The sequence below is a fragment of the Monodon monoceros genome, unplaced genomic scaffold (assembly GCF_005190385.1).
Source record: "Monodon monoceros isolate NGI ecotype Baffin Bay Population unplaced genomic scaffold, NGI_Narwhal_1 Super_Scaffold_11, whole genome shotgun sequence".
NCBI lineage: Eukaryota > Metazoa > Chordata > Mammalia > Artiodactyla > Monodontidae > Monodon > Monodon monoceros.
Genome location: NW_021703767.1, coordinates 71,004,401 through 71,025,861, shown reverse-complemented (window position 1 = coordinate 71,025,861; position 21,461 = coordinate 71,004,401). Strand labels below are relative to the sequence as shown.

The following is a 21,461-nucleotide window of genomic DNA, read 5'->3' as shown; positions in this document are numbered from 1 at the left end:
TTGTTTTTCTGGGGTTTCATCTTGTTCCTTCATCTGGTACAAAGTCCTCTGCCTTTTCATTTTGTATATCTTTCTGTGAATGTGGTTTTCCTTCCATAGGTTGCAGAATTGTAGTTCTTCTTGCTTCTGCTGTCTGCCCTCTGGTGGATGAGCCTATCTAAGAGGCTTGTGCAGGCTTCCTGATGGGAGGGACTGGTGGTGGGTAGAGCTGGTTGTTGCTCTGGTGGGCAGAGGTTAGTAAAACTTTAATCCACTTGTCTGCTGATGGGTGGGGTTGGGTTCCCTCCCTGTTGGTTGTTTGGTCTGAGGCGCTCTAGCACTGGAGCCTACCCGGTTCTTTGGGAGGGCTCACGCCAAGGAGTACTTCCCAGAACTTCTGCTGCCAGTGTCCTTGTCCCCATGGTGAGCCACAACCACACCCCGCCTCTGCAGGAGACCCTCCAACACTAGCTGGTAGGTCTCATTTAGTCTCCCATGGGGTCACTGCTCCTTCCCCTGGGTCCTGATGCACACACTACTTAGTGTGTGCCCTCCAAGAGTGGAGTCTTTGTTTACTCCAGTCCTGTCAAAGTCCCGCAGTCAAGTTCCGCTAGCCTTCAAAGTCTGATTCTCTAGGAATTCCTCCTCCCATTGCCGTACCCCCAGGTTGGGCAACCTGACATAGGGCTCAGAACCTTCACTCCAGTGGGTGGGCTTCTGTGGCATAAGTGTTCTCCAGTTTGTGAGTCACCCACCTAGCAGTTATGGGGTTTGATTTTATTGTAATTATGCCCCTCCTACTGTCTCATTGCAGCTTCTCCTTTGTCTTTGGATGTGGGGTATCTTTTTTGGTGAGTTCCAGTGTCTTCCTGTCAATGATTGTTCAATGGTTAGTTGTGATTCCGGCGCTCTCACAAGAGGGAGTGAGTGCTCGTCCTTCTACTCTGCCATCTTCTTTGTTAGCTTTTAAAAATATTTTTCTATCTGTCTGTCTATCTATCTATCTATCTTTGGCTACGTTGGGTCTTTGTTGCTGAGCACAGGCTTTCTCTAGTTGCTGTGAGTGGGGGCTACTTTTCGTTGTGGTGCGTGGGCTTATCATTGCGGTGGCTTCTCTGTTGCAGAGCACAGGCTCTAGGCATGCGGGCCTCAGTAGTTGTGGTTCGCGGGCTCTAGAGCTCAGGCTCAGTAGTTGTGGCTCATGGGCTTAGTTGCTTTGCGGCATGTGGGATCTTCCTAGACCAGGGCTTGAACCCGTGTCCTCTGCATTGGCAGGCAGGTTCTTAACCACTGCGTCACCAGGGAAGTCCCTTTGTTAGCTTTTAATAGCAGAATTATACTGGTCTTACATAATGAGTTGGGAAATTCTATCATGTATTTTCTAAAAGAAAATTTCTTCCTTAAATGTCTGGTATAATTCATAACTGAAACTGTCTGGATCTAGTGTTTGCTTTGTAGAGAGTTGTTTTTTTAAATACTTTTATTGAGCTATAATTTATATGCCATAAAATTCACCCACTTGTGTCCAATTAAGTGATTTTTATAAATTTACAAATCTACAGAACCATCACCACAGTCCAGTTTTAGAACATTTCCATCACCCCAGAAAGATCCCTTGTGCTCATTTGCAGAAAACCCATGTTTTCACTCTGGCCCCAAGAAACCACTATGTAGGGATCGATAAATCCAGTTTCTCTCATACAAGTCTATTCATAGTATCCATTTGATCTTATGTCAGTCTTGGTAACTTGTGTTTTTGAAGGACTTTATTTCATCTGAATTGTTAAATGTATTGACATAAAATTGTTCATAATAATTTATCCTTTTGTTGTCTGTAGAATCTGAGTGATAGGCATGCTTTCATTTCTAATGTGGTAATTTGGGTTTATTCTGTTTTATTCTAGTCCATTCTTTCTAAGGGCTTATTAAGTTTATTAATCATTTTATTTTATTTACAAATTTATTTATTTATTTATTTTTGACTGCATTGGGTCTTCGTTTCTGCACATGGGCTTTCTGTAGTTGCAATGAGTGGGGGCTACTTTTTGTTGCAGTGCGTGGGCTTCTCATTGTGGTGGCTTCTCTTATTGTGGAGCACGGGCTTGAGGCATGCGGGCTTCAGTAGTTGTGGCACGCGGGCTCAGTAGTTGTGGCCCATGGGCTTAGTTGCTCCGCGATATGTGGGATATTCCTGGACCAGGGCTCGAACCCGTGTCCTCTGCATTGGCAGGCAGGTTCTTAACCACTGTGCACCACCAGGGAAGTCCCTATTAATCATTTTAAATAGCCAACTGTTAGCTTTGGTAGTTTTCTTTAATTACTGTTTTCTATTTCATTGTTTCCTGTTCTTTATTATTTTTCCTTTCTACTTACTGTGGATTTACTTTGCTCATATTGTTAGGTGGAAACTTAGATCATTGTTTGTTTTTGTTTGTTTTTTTTTCTTTTTTGTTTTTAATGTTTATTTATTTATTCATTTATTTGGTTGCACCAGATCTTTGTTGTGGCAGGCAGGCTCCTTAGTTGTGACTCATGGGATCCTTAGTTGCGGCTCCCAGGCTCCTTAGTTGTGGCACGTGGGCTTCTTAGTTGCAGCTTGCAGGCTCCTTAGTTACGGCAGGTGAACTCTTAGTTGCGGCATGCATGTAGGATCTAGTTCCCTGACCAGGGATCGAACCTGGGCCCCCTGCATTGGGAGCATGGAGTCTTATCCACTGTGCCACCAGGGAAGTCCCAGATCATTGTTTTTTAGCCTTTTCTTTCTTCTCTACCATAAACATTTAATGACCTGTATTTCTCTCAAAGTACAACTGTAGCTACATTCCACAGATTTTGACACATTGTATTTTAATTATCACTTCATTCAAAGTGATAATTCATTTTTATTTTCCCTGGTAATTTTTTCTTTGATCCATGGATTATTAAAAATGTTTAATATATAATTTCTAAATATGTGGTCCTTTTCTAGATATCTTATAGTTACTGATTTCTAATTTAGAGGTATCTTCTGTAAGATTTCAGTTCTTTGAAATTTGAGATTGTTTTATTTATACCTCAGCATACGCTCTATCCTGCTAAACTCTTCTGTGTACTAGTAAAGAATATATATTCTATAGGTATTGAGTGTAGCTTTCTATACATGTCAAAAAGGTGAGGCGATTGATGGTACACTTCAGATTTCTATATTCTTTTTTTATACAATTTTTAAAGGTTATATTCCATTTACAGTTATTACAAAATATTGGCTACAGATTTGTATATTCTTAAAATGTTTTGTCTAAGAGAGTCTTTAAAAATTTCTAAGATTATAAATGTCTTTTTTCTTCCTTCAGTTCTGTCAGCTTTTGCTTCATGGATTTTGAATCTATTGTTAGGTACATTCACATTTGTAATTATGTATTTCTGAGGTATTAACCCCTTATTATTACAATATATTACTCTTTATTTCTGGTGATACTCTCTGTCTTGAAGTCTGCTTTGCTGATATTAGTATAGCCATTTCACCTTGCTTACAATTAGAATTTTCCATCCTTTTATCGATACATTTCACTTGTCTGTGGGGTTCGTGCGCATGCTGCGTGTGTGTCTGTGTGTGTGTGTGTGTTTGCTTTAGGGATTACAATATGTATCTTTTGCTTATTACAAATATTTAATGTTAATATTGCCTTATCATACTGACTAGGACCTTCATTATAACATTGAATACAAGTGGTGAGAGTAGACATCTTTCCATTGTTCTTGATCTTAGGGGGAAAACATTGTCTTTCACTATTAAGAGTATTAGTTGCATGGAACACTACTCCGCTTTAAAAAAGAACAAAATTTTTCCATTATCAGCAACATGGAGGAACTTGGAGGGCATTATGCTAAGAGAAATAAGTCAGACAGAGAAAGGCAAATACTGTATGATATCACTTATATGTGGAATCTAAAAAATGCAACAAACTAGTGAATATAACAAAAAGGAAGCCGACTCACAGATACAGAGAACAAACTAGTGGTTACCAGTGAGGGGGGTGAGAGGGGAGAACTACAAACTACTGAGTATAAGATAGGCTTAAGGATGTATTGTACAACACAGGGACTATAGCCAATATTTTGTAATAATTGTAAATTGAAAGTAACCTTTCAAAATTGTATTAAAAAATTTTTTTTTCTTTTTTGCTGCGTTGGGTCTTCACTGCTGCGCGTGGGCTTTCTCTAGTTGCGGTGAGCAGGGACTACTCTTCGTTGCAGTATGCGGGCTTCTCATTGAGGTGACTTCTCTTGTTGTGGAGCATGGGCTCTAGTTGCACGGGCTTCAGTAGTTGTGGCACACGGGCCCTAGAGCACACGGGCTTCAGTAGTTGCAGTGTGTGGGTTCAGTAGTTGCAGCACGTGAGCTTCAGTAGTTGTGGCACGTGGGCTTAGTTGCTCCGCAGCATGTGGGATCTTCCTGGACCAGGGATCGAACCTGTGTCCCCTGTATTGGCAGGTGGATTCTTAACCACTGCGCCACAGGGAAGTCCCTATAAAAAATTTTAATGCAAAGAAAAGTATTAGTTTGTAGATTTTTGGTAGATGTGCCTTATCAGGTTAAGAAAATTACTTTTTGTTTCTAGTCTGCTGACAGTTTTTGTCATGAATGGGTGTTTAATTTTATTAAATGTCTTTTCTGCATCAATTGTTATAATCATGTAGCTTTTCTTCTTTATTCTTTTGATATTGTGAGTTACATTGATTGATTTTTTGAATGATGAACTAGGCTTGCATCCCCCTGAGATAAAACCCCACTTGATCATGATGTATTACCCTTTTTACATTTTGCTGGATTTCATTTGCTAGTGTTTTTTTGATGATTTTGCATATGTATTCATTAAGGATATTGGTTTGTAGTTGGTTTTTTTTCCTTCTGTAGCTTTTTTGGGATTGGTATTAGGGTAATGCTGGCCTTATAGAATGAATTGGGAAATATTTCTTCCTCTTCTACTTTCAGAGTTTGTATACAAGCAGTATTGTTTCTTCCTTAAATGTTTAGTAGAATTCATGAATGGAGGTATCTCAGCCTGGAATTTTCTTTATTGGAGTGTTATAAACTATGAACTTATTTTCTTTAATAGATATTGGACTATTGAGGTTATCTATTTCTTCTTGATTGTGTTTTGGTAAGTCATATCTTTCAAAGAATTTCATTTCATCAAAGTTGTCAAATTTATGGAAATACAGTTTTCTTAATGTTCCCATTTGATCTTTTAAATGTCTGTAAAGGGTTCTGAGTTACCAATTCTAATGTGTCAAGGGTTTTCCATACATCACCAAGCCACTCTCCAACACCAGGTGAGTGTCCCACAATTCAACTCAATTCTGACACTGTCTACCCATAGATAGCATCAGATTCCACAGGTTAAGAGTTCAGACCTACAGCATTGCCCCTTCTCCCCCATTTGATCCAATGTAAGTCCAAGGGGTTACCTGTGCTTCTGACCAACCAGCTATCGGAAGTTCCAACCACCCCCTCTTTGGTTTTGATTAATTTGCTAAAGAGGCTCACAGAGCTCAGAAAAAATTTTTACTTACTAGATTACTGGTTTATTATAAGAGAATGTAGCTCAAGAACAGTCGGGTGGAAGAGATGTATAGGGCAACGTATGGAGAAAGGGCACAGAGCTTCTGTGCTTTCTGAACATGTCACTCTCCCGGAATCTCCATGTGTTCACCACCCTGGAAGCTCTCCAAACCCCATCATTTTGGGTTTTAGGTAGGCATTACATAGATATAATTGATTGAATCATTGGGCATTGGTGGTTGAACTTGATCTCCAGCCCCTCTCCTCTCCTCAGAGGTTAGAGGGAGTGGAAAGGACTGAAAGTTCCAATCTTTTATTCACATACTTGGCTCCACTGGTAACCAGTCTCCACCCTTAGGTGCTTCCAAAAGTTACCTCATTAACATGACAAAAGACGCCTGATCACTTTTATCATTTAGGAAATTCCAGAGGTCTTAGGAAATTCCAAAAATGGGACAAAGACCAAATATATATTTTTTTATTATAAATCACAATATCACAGTCTGTAAAGTCTATAGTGATATGTCCTGTTTCATTCTTGATATTGGTAATTGGTATCTGCTCTCTTAGTCTGCTTAGAGATATATCAATTGTATTGATCTTCTCAAAGAACCGCCACTTGGTTTCATTGATTTTTCTCTATCATTTTTCTGTTTTCCTTTTAATTGATTTCTGTTCTTTATTATTTACTTTCTTCTGCTTTCTTTGAGTTTAATTTGCCCTTCATTTTCTAATTTCTTAAGATGGAAGCTTAGGTCATTAATTTGAGATTATTTTTTCTAATATAAGTATTTAAAGTTATAAATTTCTAAACACTAATTACATTACACAAATATTAATTGCTGGGCTTCTCTGGTGGCCCAGTGGTTGAGAATCTGCCTTCCAGTGCAGGGGACACGGGTTCAATCCCTGGTCTGGGAAGATCCCACATGCCACGGAGCAACTAAGCCCATGCACCACAACTACTGAACCTGTGCTCTAGAGCCCATGAGCCACAACTACTGAGCCCTTGTGCCGCAACTACTGAAGCCCGCGTGCCTAGAGCCCATGCTCCACAATGAGAAAAGTCACAGCATTGAGAAGCCTGCACCGCAAAGAAGAGTAGCTCCTGCTCGCTGCAACTAGAGGAAGCCCGCGCGCAGCAACAAAGACCCAACACAGCCAAAAATAAATAAATAAATGTATTTTAAAAAATATTAATTGCTTATAATCTTATCATCATTCAATTAAACGTATTTTCTGATCTCCTTTGTGACTTCATCTTCAACCTAAGGATAAATTAAAAGTTTGTTGTTCAGGAATTCCCTGGCGGTTATGGCTCTGAGTTTTCACTACAGGGGGCACAGTGAATCCCTTGTCAGGGAACTAAGGTCCCGAAGGCCTCATGGTGCGGCACAAAAAAAAAAAAAAAAGTTTGATTTTCTAATATTTGGAGATTTCCCAGTTATCTTTACCTAATTGCATTTTAGTTTAATTTAGTTATGGATAGCAAACATCCTTTGTATGATTTCAGTTTTTTGTATTTCTTAAGGATTGTTTTATAGTAAAATATGTTTTATAGCCAAAAATCTAACCAGGTTAACGTTCTGTGTGTACTTGAGAAGAATGTACATTCTGCTCATGTTGGGGCAGGTGATTCTATAAATGTCATTTAGGTCAAGTTAGTTATAGTGCTGCTCAGGTCTCCCATGTCCTTACTGATTTTCTGTCTACTTTTGTTGATTACTGAGATAGGAATGTTGAAGTCACCAGCTATAATTGTGGATTTGTTTATTTCTCCTTTCAGTTTTCAGTTTTTGCTTCACGTATTTTGCAGCTCTGCTGTTAGGTGTTTACACATTTTACATTGTTATTTTTTTGGTGAATTGACCCATTTAGCATTACATAGTGCCCCTCTCTTTATTCCTGGTAATTAATACTCCTTGTTTTGAAATGTCTAATACTAATATAGCCACTCTGGCTTTCTTTGATTAGTGTTTACATGATGTGTGTTTTTCCATCCTTATACTCTCTACTTCTCTGTCTTTATCGTTAAAATGGGCTTCTTATAGATAGCAAATAGTTGCATCTTGCTCTCTCTAGTGTGACGGTCTCTGCTTTCTAACAAGAATATTCAGTCCTTTTACATTTAATGTTTACATTTAATGTGATTTTTGACATGGTTGAGTTTGGATTGGCAGTTTAGCTATTTTTTTCTCTTTGTTTCACTTGACTGTTTGTGCCTTCTGTTTTTTAGTGTTCTATTTTAATTCCTTTGTTTACTTTTTAGCTGTATCTCTTTGCTTTACTTTTTAAATTGAGGTGTAATTAACCAACAGTAAAGTACAATATATTTTTGAATGTTTGCTCTATTGATTATAATATGTATCTTGAATTTATGACATCTACTTAAAGTTTATAGTCATGTTAAATACGAGAACTTTTCAACAGTATAGTGTCACTATTTCCTTGTCCTTTTGCTATTACCATAATATATAATAACTCTACATATATTATAACTCTCACAATTGTAATTTTATAATTTTAGTTTTAAACAGTTAATGTCTCTAAAGAAATGAAAAGAAGAAAAGAAATATGTGTGTAATTGTGTTGAAGGTCTCCAAACCACCCCAGGTTTGGTGATTTGCTGGAAGGACTCATAGGACTCAGCACGTAGTTGTACTCACAGCTAAGATTTATTACAGTGAAAGGATACATATCAAGCACAATCAGTAAAAAGAAATGGCTCCCAGAGCAAAAACTGAAGGAAACCGGACACAAGCTTCTGATTAAATAAAATGTGTATTTTAAGGCAGGACAAGAAAATTTAAACATAAGGTTCTGTCTCTGTGTCCGTTTGGGCCTCCTCCCTCCCTCCTCGTGTGCATCTGAATTACACATTAACCAGACCTCCTCAAAGATGGGAATGCCTGCTGGATCATAAAGATCAATTTTTTTCCCTTTCTTCTGGCACTAGCAATGTAATTTCTTAAAAGAATACCATTCTTTCCCAACTCTGTAGCGGGCCGTAGTGACTTACTGTTCTCTTTGCCTTTGTACGTGCTTACCTGGACTATATATCTTTGGTGAACTTTATGTAAAATATCAGTATGTCACTTTGATGTATGATTCTTTGTCTTGAGAATGTATATGACTGTGCCTTTGACTTCTAATGGGCATAACAGTTCTCAGAACTGAGAGTCTATCTCCCAGGTTATAATCCTCAGTTTGGCCCAAATTAAATACCCTTTTCTCTTCTTAACTTGATTGTTAGTTGAATTTTTGTTGACATTTCCAAGAATCCTCTCCTAGTGGAGTCACATAGGACATGCTTAATCCGTTTAGCAGTAACTTGTAAGAACAAGTACAAATTGTTGTCTACAGGGAAGCTCGTCTGAGTCTAGGAGTCCAGGGTTTTTATTGGAGATGGTTCATGTAGGCACAATTTCAGTCACTAACATTCCTGACTCTGAGAAGTAAACAGATGTTCAGCATAAACTGTATTATTTCTGTTAACAGTTTGGGCACAGTGAGACTGCCTTATTGCTTAGGGAAGTTTTATGTCAGTGTAGGGACAGTTTACCATTCAAATTCTGGGACCAGTGAAAGGTCAAACTTGCAAGCAGGTCTTTCTAAAGATAGTAGTCTTAGGCCTGCTATGTTAACTGTTTTCTACACAATAGACTTTTGTATTTACTTATCTAACATTTCCACTTGTCCACATTCCTTCCTACAGATCTTGTATATACTGAATGTGTTCCCTCAAAATTCATATGTTGAAAGCTTAACTCTCAATATAATGGTTAGGAGATGGGGTCTTTGGTAGATGATTAGGTCATGAAAGAGCTCCTTGCCCCTTCTGCCAGAGGATACAACCAGACTATGGCCTTAAGAAACAAGAAGCGGGCCTTCACCAGGCACCCAGTCTTCTGGCGCCTTGATCTTGGACTTGTCAGCCTCCAGAACTGTGAGAAGTAAATTTCTGTTGTTTGTTAGCCACCCAGTTTATGGTATTCTGTTACAGAAGCCTGAACTAAGACAAGATCCAAGTTACCCTCTAGTGTCATTTCCATTACCGTGAAGAACTTCCTTTAGTGTTTCGTGTAGTGGAGGTCTGCTGGTGATGAATTCTCTCAATTTTTGTTTATCTGAAATATCTTTATTTCCTCTTCCTTTTTGAAGGGTAGTTTCATTGGAGATACACTTCAGTATTGAATATCTTTCTTTTAGTGCTTTAACTATTTGTTCCATTGTCTTCTCATCTTCATTTTTTTAAATTAAAGACTATTATTTATTTATTTATTTTGGCTGTGTTGGGTCTTCGTTGCTGCGCGCGGGCTTTCTGTAGTTGTGGCGAGTGGGGGCTACTCTTCATTGAGGTGCGCAGGCTTCTCATTGCGGTGGCTTCTCTTGTTGTGGAGCAGGGGTTCTAGGCACATGGGCTTCAGTAGTTGTGGCATGTGGGTTCAGTAGTTGTGGCTTGCAGGCTCTAGAGTGCAAGCTCAGTAGTTGTGGCTTACGGACTTAGTTGCTCCACAGCATGTGGGATCTTCCTGGACCAGGGCTCGAACCTGTGTCCCCTGCATTGGCAGGCAGATTCTTAACGACTGCACCACCAGGGAAGCCCTTAAAGACTATTTTTTAAAAGCAGTTTTAGATTCACTGCAAAATTGTGAAGAAGGTACAGAGATTTCCCAAATACTCTGTTCCTCCTCACATGCATAGGCTCCCCTATTATCAACATCACCAACCAGAGTGGTACGTTTGTTATAATTGATGAAACTATATTGACATATCATAGTCACCCAAAGTCCATAGTTTACATTAGGATTTACTCTTTGTGTTGTACATTCTATGTGTTTGGACAAATGTATAACGACATGTAGCCATCATTACAGTATCATACAGGGTAGGTCCACTGCCCTCAAAATCCTCTGTGCTCTATTAATCCCTCACCCCTCTATCCCTGGCAAACACTGATCTTTTTACTGTGTCCATAGTTTTGCCTTTTCCAGAATGTCATATAGTTGGAATCATATAGTATGTAACCTTTTCAGATTGGCTTATTTCACTTACTGATATGCATTTAAGGTCTCTCCATGTCTTTTCCTGGCTTAATAGCTCATCTTTTTAGCTCTGAATAATATTCCATTGTCTGGATGTACCACTGTTTATTTATCCACTCACCTCTTGAAGAACATCCTGGCTGCTTCTAAGTTGTAACAATTATGAATAAAGCTGCTATAAACATCCATGAACAGGTTTTTGTTTGGTTATAAGTTTGTAACTCATTTGTGTAAATACCAAAGAGCATGATTGCTGGGTGGTTATGGTAAAAGTATGTTTAGTTTTGTAAGAAACTGCCAAACTGTCTTCCAAGGTAGCTGTACATTTTGCATTCCCACCAGCAATGAATGAGGGTTCTGTTGCTCCACATCCTTGGCAGCATTTGGTATAGTATGTGTTCCAGATTTGGGCCATTCTAATAGGTGTATAGTGATATTTTGTTGTTTTAATTTGCATTTCCCTGATGACATATAATGTGAAACGTCTCTTTGTATGTTTATTGGCCGTCTATATACCTTCTTTGGTGAGGTGTCTGTTAAGGTTTTTGGCCCATGTTTTACTTGGATTGTTCATTTTCTTTTTCTTTCTTTTGGCCGCGCTGGGCATGGCATGTGGGATCTTAGTTCCCCGAAAAGGGATCGAACCCGGGCCCTCTGCATTGGAAGCGCAGAGTCTTAACCACTGGACCGCCAGGGAAGTCTCTCATTTTCTTACTGTTGAGTTTTAAGAGTTCTTTGTATATTTTGGATAATAGTCCTTTATCAGATTTGTCTTTTGCAAATATTTTCTCCCAGTCTATGGCTTGTCTTCTTATTCTCTTGATGTTAACCCTCATTGAGCAGAAGTTTTTAATTTTAATAAAGTTGAAATTATCAGTTATTTCATTCATGGATCGTACCTTTAGTGTTATATCTAAAAAGTCATCACTATATCCAAGGACATCTGGTTTTTCTCCTATGGTATCTTCTAAGAGTTTTATATAGTTTTGTGTTTTACATTTTAGGTCTATAATCCATTTTGAGTTAATTTTTCTGAAAGATGTAAGGTCTGTCTCCAAATTCATTTTTTTTTCCCATGTGAATATCCAGTTGTTCCAGCACCATTTGTTGAAAAGACCATCTTTGTTCCATTGTATTGCTTTTTTTCCTTTGTCAAAGATCTGTTGAATGTATTTATGTGGGCCTATTTCTGGGCTCTCTATTCTGTTCCATTGGTCTATTTGTTTCTTCTTTTGCCAGTACCACACTGTCTTGATAATGTAACTTTATAGTAAATCTTGAAGTCAGGTAGTGTCAGTCCTCCAACTTTGTTTTTTTCTTCAACATTTTGTTGGCTATTCTTGGTCTTTTGCCATCTATATAAACTTTGGAATTAGTTTGTTGATATGCACAACATAACTTGCTGGGATTTTGACTGGGATTGCATTGAATCTATAGATGAAGTTGGGAAGAACTGACATCTTGATAATATTGAGTCTTCCTATCCATGAGCATGAACTGTCTCTCAGTTTATTTAGTTCTTGTATTTTTTCTGGGTATTACACTTGAAATTTAGTTTACTAATTTTAAGTTGGGACCTCAATTAACTAATCTATACATTTTTTTCAAATCTGTTCCTTTTTTTCAGGTCATAAATAAGGTCCATCTTAAGGCAAATCATATTATAAAGAGGGATGTTAATGAACATTTAAGAATCAAGACTGTCTACGATAAAAGTATTGAAGAGTAAGTACATCATTATTTGTCATCTTTTTTTTTTTTTTTTTTTTTTTGCAGTACGCAAGCCTCTCACTGTTGTGGCCCCTCCCTTTGCGGAGCACAGGCTCCAGACGTTTAGGCCCAGCGGCCATGGCTCACGGGCCCAGCCGCTCCGCGGCATGTGGGATCCTCCCGGACCGGGGCATGAACCCGTGTCCCCTGCATCGGCAGGCGGACTCCCAACCACTGCGCCACCAGCGAAGCCCTTGTCATCTTTTTTTATTAAGAATCAAACTATTGAAAATATTTTCATCTGTTACCTGGAGTTCCATAAATGGAAGTAGATGCTAGTGTACCCTCAAAATGGAATTAAGCTAAATATGCTTTTTAGTTTAGAAAGATGAAGGCCATGGGATATGATTTAAATCTATACATCATGAATAATTTAAGCACACCAGTGTATGTCTACTTATGTGGTCAATAACAGACCTGGAGGGCACTTAAGTACTTGGAGGAACAATAAGACAAAATACTAATATATACAATAGTAAGAACATTTACAAAATTATTAACCAGAGAGATGATATAGCCTAATTTTTAATTTAGAGTAAGAGGGTGTCCAGAAAAGAGATAAATTATGAATCTGTAGTAGTTTATGAAGAGCTATTGGGAGTAGGTGATGTCTTTCCCTATCTTTAACTTCCCAAATGAATGAGACAGTATGTGATCAACTCTTAAATGTTCATTGAGATTTAGAGGGACTGATATGGCATGCTTCCACAAAGCATTCCTTGGGACTCCTGCCAGTTGCATTCTGAACAAAAATGAGATAGTGGTTTGCCCTCAGCATGGCAATCTTTATGTTTTATGTCATCATTTTCAGGTTGCTCCCTGAGAAAAGACATCTTGTAAAGGTATGTAATAAATACTCATAGCTTGAATTGGACACTTAAAATGGTGCATTTTATTGTATGTAAATTTTACTTCAGTAATGAAAAACATACACATGACTATTCTGTGAATGACTGAATAAAAGGTGTTGGTAGTGAATGTATTTCTATTATCACCAAGGTGTTTTTATGATGCACTCACCAAAACTTTGTTCATATTTGATATTAAGTTAGTCTTCTCATTTTATAATTTGATATTAAATCATTCTCATATTTTTACTTGTCCTCTTAAGTTTTAGGGGAGCAGAGCATGCTTCGGATAGGATGAAAAAGACGATGTTTTAAAAACATTGAGAACACTATTCTCTTGGTGGAAATGCTCATTCTCGTGAAGATTAATTGGCCTGATAGTATGAAATGCCAAGGTCATTTATAGAGGTGCTAGCCTCATAAGTTTTTTAACTGTTACAGAGGCACACACACACATTAAGCCACTTCATTATGGGTCACAGAAATGGGTGAGGCTAAAGTAGATCTTCTAAATATACGATTTTCTTAACATAAACTACCTTCATGTTGGAATAATCTAAATCGGTCTCAAATTTAAAGTAATATTAATAGTTGTGATTTATGTTTTATAATATTCTATTTAAATGGGGCAGGGAAGGAACTTTCTGGTGTTCTTTCCTCCAAACTAAACTAGTAAATGAGGAAATTCCTTCGCACCTAGACTCAATGTTTCCCTAGCCCTAGTCACACAACCTTTGACTAGTACCTATGTTCCAGAATTATAAGGCTTTTTCCTTCTTTCCCCTTAGTCATTAATATCCTATGCTTACTTGTTTTAAATATAGTTTATCTTTTAGCTGTAATTCTGACTGGTTTTTTTTCCAACTTTTATTTAGACCAAACTTTTTCCACAAGCTGTTTCTTATTTAGAGAAGACTTTTCAGGTTCGTAGACCTGCGGGCACCATATTACTTAGTAGGTATGTCACATTACACACAGTTCATTTTCTTCAGTTATTTAGTACTCTGCCCACCCCACTCTGTCAGTATGGCAAATTGTGAGTTTTATGCTGGAGTATTTTATTATGCTGGTTCCTGGAGACCAAACTGTAAGATATTTAAAAAGAATAAAAGAGCATCTGTTGGGTAATCATTCTTTCCCCGATTTTCCATTATGAGGTGACCCACTGGATCTTTTCCTTGGGTATAGCTTGTACCCTTTTTCCCATATCCCCTTCCTTCATGTGTACAGTATTGGCTTTTTCCCATATCCCCTTCCTTCATGTGTACAGTATTGGCTTTTGAAGTATTTGAGTGTTTGAAAACCCAGATCAGAAGGATTTGCCATGGAACCAAAATTCTTTATTAGACTACTTTTCTAACTAAAATAATAGCTATTATAAATGAAATAAATATAGCAGCTACTAGTTTTTTACAATGTTTTAACTGCTGTGAACTCATCTTTATTTTTTTTTGTAATTAAACTTTGATGTATGAATGAACTGAAGACAATGTGCAACAAACCAATACCAATACCTACGGAAGGAAAATGATCACCATAGATGCTGCACTGGGGAATGCGCAGAGCATACAAGATGTGGCCCCGTTATAGTGCCTGAGGAGCACCTCCAGGTATTTCACCCTGCTCTTAGCAATGTTCTTATTCTTTAGGATAAACTTATGACAGATTTTCAATCTGTGATTGTCACTAAGAAGATTTTACAGACTTAAGTTCAAAAGCTTCATTCTCTACCAAAAGTAATCACAGTTAGGTGTGCTGATTTTATTCTTTTATTGGTTTTCAAGTGAATTTAATTATTTTTTTCTTTTTTCAATTTATCTCTGAGGCTGCTGAATCGTTTCTGCTTAGGACTTTATCTTTGCCCTCCAAAACATCTTTTAGCAGCTATATACCTCAGAATTTTTAAAGGGCAATTTAACATTATCTCTTCAAATAAAAATAATGTATATGCTTTAACCCAACCTGGAAACGTATTCCATAAAAATACTTATAGCTATGTAATATATGTTCAAGGATATTCTTTGCAAAACTATAAATATGCCTATATTAATATTACTTAAGTTATGGCATAACCACATAATGGAGCACTACACAGCTGTTAAAGAATGAAGTAGAAGGACTTCCCTGGTGGTCCAGCGGGTAAGACTCTTTGCTCCCAATGCACGGGGCCCAGGTTCAATCCCTGGTTGGGGAACTAGATCCCACATGCATGCTGCAACTAAGAGTCTGCATGCCACAACTAAGATCCGGTGCAGCCAAAATAAATGAACAATATTAAAAAAAAAAAAGAACAAAATGATCTTTATATACTGATTTGGAAAGATAGTTAAGCTTTTAAATGGAAAAAAAGTTGTAAATCAGTATGGGTAGTTAGTCTATTTCATTTAAAAATTAAAAATTATCATCAATTATTCAGCTTTCAATAAAGCTGAAATAAAAGCATAAAAAATAAGAAGTGTATACACACATATAAAAAATTATGAAGTAATCTGGAGGTATACATATATTAAAAAATCTGGAGACACATATAAAATTTTAATGGTTTTCATTGAGTTGGATTATGGGGGGCTTTTATTTGTTAACTTATACAGTTTTGTAATGTTCTGATTTTTCATATTAAGCATCTATTATTTGTATCAGAAAAAATATAAAAAGTTTAAATGTGTAAACCAGAAAGCCAATTTATTTATACCTATATTTTGGAAAATATGATTATTGCTTTAGCTGCTTTTCTCTATTGAGCTGTATTCTCTTATTACTTTTAGAAAATGAATACATTATTAAACATTGACTTTGTAAGCAAAATTAAGCATATAGTTGAAGTTTACTTTATAATTGTTTTCTCAGAGTATTTGAAGCTCACCAAAGGCTTTTAGAACCCTGTATATTGGCACTAATACAGCTAACTTACTCAGCTTCCATTTCTTTTATCAAATTTCTTGAAAGCATAGAGGGTTTTGGGAACATGTTTAAAAATTGAAACAACCTGTTAATTACATATTTATCTCTTTTCTTGAGACATTTAGAGATATTTCCTAGACATTTTAAGGCATATTTCTTTGCTTTTTTTCTAAGGTATTTTTGTTTTTAATTCTTTTGGCTTTTTCAAATTCTGCTTTCTACTTATCTTCTTGGGGGTCCTGATTTTTTTTTTTTAAATAAATGAGAGATCATGTAAAGAATGCTATTAAATCACAGCTTTTCTTAATATCAACTATTAACAGATTAAAGTAATTGAATTTTAAAATTATAAATACATGTGTTAGAGAAGCAAGAGTAAACAATGTAATGAAATGAGAATTTCTGTCTTTTCTCTCTCTACAAGCATCACCTATGCCTTAAAAAAAACACCATTTACTGATTTTCCTATTTATAATTTGGAGATTATGATTGTTTAGGAACTTTGATAGAAGAAGTTCTCTAAAAAATGTATGTTAAAAGGGCAAAGTTTGCTTAGAAAACTAGAAACAAAGGTAATATTACAAGATGACTTTAACTTTTTACCTTATATACTTTTGTATTATCTGAATTTTTAACAAGATACATGAATTACTTATAATAGGAAAATACTTCCAGTAATAAAGTTTTTTATTAATTAGTTTTGAAGTAACTATAGATTCACGGGAAATTGCTAAAAAAAATGTGTACAAGAAGGTCCCTTGTAATTTTCACCTAGTTTCAGGGTTTAATAAAACCTTTTCTGTTGCTGTCTTTTTTGTACCCTGGTTGCATGCCCTTTATAAATAGCAATTGTTTGTTTTAATTAATATTATACATTTATGATCATAGTATATAAAGTAGAAATTTTAATAAAATAAATTTAAAATTAGAGATAGGAATTGAGTAGAGAGAGGTATGGATTTTGATAAAAGCTGAAGGATAATAAATAAAAATTAAATCATACATATTTAGAGTCTGGATTCTTTATAAATTAAAAGTCCTGATAGTTAACCTCATCTCTGGTCTGTTTTTCCGTTGTTGTCCCCCATGGGCATAGCAATGCAGAGTCTGCTGTGGGGGTAAGTGGCCCTGTGGAGCAGTGGGTGTGCCAGACCAAGAGGGAGTCCGGGATGCAGACTTTGTTCTTTATGTTGGTGCTCTGGCCACTGAGAGGTGCAGCCATGAAAACATCATCTCTTATGCAGCCTATTGTCAGCAGGAAGCAAAAATGGACAGGTAAACTTTCCCCTGAGACTTATTTCCCAAGATCTAAAATAAGAACTCTTAAACCATATTCTAAGTGTTGAGAGTACAAGAAGTTTGCATTTGCGAGATTACCTCCAGTAGTAAGAAATGGCATACTGCCTGGATTGGGGTGTGGTGAGGGAACCAGGTTATACAACTGCTATGCATATGGTAATATAAGTACCAATTCCAAAGGAAAAGTCTACTGTCAATAGAATTTTCTTTGAAAGTGATGACACCTCTCTAAGGAAACAATTTGAACTTTAATTTTAGTACTTCTTTGCTGAATTGTAAGATGTTCAAAATAACTGTTCATCTAATTGTCATATGATTATGTCCTTCACTTAGCTTAATTGTCTCTAAAAAATTTAGAGTCCCGGAACTTCCCTGGCGGTCCAGTGGTTAAGTCTCCACATTTCCACTGCAGGAGGAACCACTTCAGTCCCCGGTTGGACTAAGCTCCCACATGTTGCTTGGCCAAAAAAAAAAAGACTCTTCTCTTTTTTGCGGTACGCAGGCCTCTCACTGTTGTGGCCTCTCCCGTTGCGGAGCACAGGCTCCGGACACGCAGGCTCAGTGGCCATGGCTCACGGGCCTAGCCACTCCCTCTTTTTTATTTAAAAAATATTCTAAAAATTTTTTCTCAGTGAAGCAGCCTTGAAATAAAATTGTTATGCATACAGAAGATTGCCTGTTACACACCAGACAAATCAGTTAAAGGCAGTAGAAACTGGTATGTCTCAGTATAGTTTGTATGTGACGTTCTCAAATCTAGGAGAATTAATGTGACCACATTCAATGGTCCAGTGAATGTAAGGACCGTTGCTGAGTTCCTGAACATTCATCTACCTATCAAAATACTAGCTGACTTTAAAGAGCTGTTTCACTTCTATTGATAGCTAATTAATTTAAGGAAAAAATGAAATTATTAGTAGGACCAAGTAGCCAATACAAAGGAAACACTAATATATGCTTCAGAATTATACTGTCAATACTGAAGGTGGTAAGGAGGTCAAAATCAGCATCATGGATTATGAAAGCAGTCTGTTAGCATGTTACTATATAATTATTGATCCATGAAATTAACTCAAAAATCTTTAGCTTCTGAATGTTGAGAATGCATCGAGTCAAATATTTAATATATTACTGAAGAAGGAAGTGCTATGTGGTTTTGAAGATGTATATGTACTATTGTTTAGTAAAAAGAATATATGTATTTAATAGATTGTTCCTCTTTTCCTGAGAAGCTGTCATTAAATTTATGATATTTTATAATTACTGGTGTCTCAATATCAAGGAAATATGGTATTTGAAGTGCTAAATGAATGACAAGTTACTTGATAAAATGAGATACTTCTTAAAGTAGGTGTCTTTGAGAAATATACCTTCATAATAGCAGTGCTGCAAAATCATGGCTCTTTATCTTAATTTGACCTAAACCATATGGATTGTGCACACACACAATCTCATTTTTAGTATACTGTTGAGTGTCAGAAGAACATTGCAAAACAGTGTACATAATACGATTTCATACTTGTTTTAAAAATCTGCGTATGGGGCTTCCCTGGTGGCGCAGTGGTTGTGAGTCTGCCTGCCGATGCAGGGAACATGGGTTCGTGCCCCGGTCCGGGAGGATCCCACATGCCGCGGAGCAGCTGGGCCCGTGAGCCATGGCAGCTGAGCCTGCGCGTCCCGAGCCTGTGCTCCGCAACGGGAGAGGCCACAGCAGTGAGAGGCCCGCGTACCGCAAAAAACAAAAAAAAAAACAAACAAAAATTCTGTGTATGGACTTGAATGTGCTAAGGTAAAAGTCAAAAATAATTAGGATTACCCACTATCCCAATTTTCTCGGGAGTACCCTTGGTTTAGCCCTGAAAGTCCCATATCTCGGGAAATCCCTTAGTCCTAGGCAAACCAGGATGGCTGGTCACTTTAAAAAATAAAGCACCCCAATTGTTGATAGCAGTTACCTGTGATAGTGGAATTTAGTGGTGGTAGTTTGTAAAATAGGGAATTTTTACTTTTTTCTTCATACATTTCTATATGTTTGGATATATAGCTTTTTCCAATGAGCTTTTATTACTTTTTTAAACAAAAGACATGTTAAAGTGAACCTTATGTATTAGGAACAAAATGGCTTCCCTGGGGAAGTAGGGAGAGGGATATAAAATCCCATGCTGAGATGGGTCTGGATTAGTTCAGCTCCTTTCAGCATCTGATAATACTGAAGGTACTTAAAGTATCTAATTGTCTTTTGGGGAGAGAATCCAACATAGGAGTTATCACATAGATGAGAATCCCATAGCCCAGAGATGCATATCACTTTCATTTCACTGCTATTATATTTCTTTAAGGCACTTGAACATTTGGTTCACTTTAGGTATGAATGACTAGCTGAAAGAATAAATGTTCCTCGTGTCAGTGAATCTGAAGCTACTCATGTATGTATTCTCATACATGGGGAAAATTTTGGTTGCTTATGAGGAGAATGTTGATGTTAGAAGAGCAATATCTTAAGTTGTTCTTTTTGAATCTTTTTGATAGAAGTGAAACTTTCCTTCAAAACTGCTATATTGCGTTAATTCATTCCATAAATATTTGAGCGCTTAATATGTTGCCAGCAGACTAGGTGAACAAAATAGACACGTGTACCTGTCTCATGGAACTTACAAATTACAGAGGGAGTCAGATGTTAGTTAAATACTGATACAAATAGACATGTGACTTCAAATATGATAAATACTTTGTAGAAAAAGACAGGGTGTTGCAACATAAAAGAGAACAAAAGGGGGAAACATAATTTAGATCAACTGGGCAAAAAAGGCCTCTTTGAAAAAGTGAAACTTTAGATATAACCTGAAAATCGATAGGCTTCAGCCAAATAAAGAGCTGGAGAAAGAGCTTATGTTAGGAAAATGCTGTGTCTACCTGTTGCTCTTAGAAGCCACTCCAGTGGAAACTGTGCTTGAGGATGAGAGCTTTAGGGGATGCATTGGAGGGAGAAGTAGACAGGTCTGTTTCATTCTAAATGCAGTAGGGGGCTTCCCTGGTGGCGCAGTGGTTGGGAGTCTGCTTGCCGATGCAGGGGACGCGGGTTCGTGCCCCGGTCCGGGAGGGTCCCATGTGCCGCGGAGCGGCTGGGCCCGTGAGCCATGGCCACTGAGCCTGCGCGTCCGGAGCCTGTGCTCCGCGGCGGGAGAGGCCACAGCGGTGAGAGGCCCACGTACCGTGGAAAAAATAAAAATAAAAAAAAAAATAAATGCAGTAGGAAGTCCCTGACAGGGTTTAAGCCTGATAGTGACGTTTATTTTATATCTTAGAGGTCACCGTGGCAATATTTTGGTGAGTGAATTATACTCATCCTTTTCTAAGTGCAAATCTGTTGTTTTCAAGTATGAAGAAAGTGCACTGTATGTTTTTTTAACTAAATAAGGCAAATGTTACTCTGTAAATAGGCCATCACCATTTGGGGAGGTTTGTGGTATTTCTATAGTAAAATGTTGAGGTAGTGTTGGGAGAAATACCTTGGGGTTCCTTACTGTTTGTCACAGCTTTTGAAAGGCAGGTGGGTGCGTGGTGAAACTGATTGAATTACTGTGGGTCCTCGTGAGCTCTTGGACTCTCAAGTTCTAGGCTCAGAAAGAGATATAGAATTCTGTAGATTCTAGAAGGTATAGAATACTGTATGAAAGAAGATAATAGGAAGATAAAAAACTTTATGTTGGGCTTCCCTGGTGGCAGTGGTTAAGAATCCACCTGCCAATGCAGGGGACATGAGTTCGAGCCCTGGTCCGGGAAGATCCCACATGCCGCAGAGCAATTAAACCCATGCGCCACAACTACTGAGCCTGCGCTCTAGAGCCGACGAGCCACAACTACTGAAGCCCGTGCGCCTAGAGCCCGTGCTCTGCAACAAGAGAAGCCACTGCAGTGAGAAGCCTGCGCACTGCAGCGAAGAGTAACCCCTGCTCACGACACTAGAAGAAAGCCCATGTGCAGCAACAAAGACCCAACACAGCCAAAAATAAATAAATTTTAAAAAAATTTATGTTAATGAAGGCATTATTGGGACAGGAGAAAGGAGATAGT

At 37.6% G+C, this 21,461-nt stretch overlaps 1 protein-coding gene across 1 annotated transcript in view; it reads left to right on the top strand.

The window, feature by feature from the left end:
- Positions 1 to 21,461, top strand: part of LMLN (leishmanolysin like peptidase) — a 78,807-nt gene that overhangs the window by 7,788 nt on the left and 49,558 nt on the right. Inside the window, exons 2-6 of the mRNA XM_029213590.1 lie at positions 12,197 to 12,294; positions 13,151 to 13,181; positions 14,063 to 14,145; positions 14,674 to 14,797; positions 17,185 to 17,363. Coding sequence (XP_029069423.1) covers positions 12,197 to 12,294; positions 13,151 to 13,181; positions 14,063 to 14,145; positions 14,674 to 14,797; positions 17,185 to 17,363 — 515 coding nt within the window. The remainder of the gene's footprint in view (positions 1 to 12,196; positions 12,295 to 13,150; positions 13,182 to 14,062; positions 14,146 to 14,673; positions 14,798 to 17,184; positions 17,364 to 21,461) is intronic.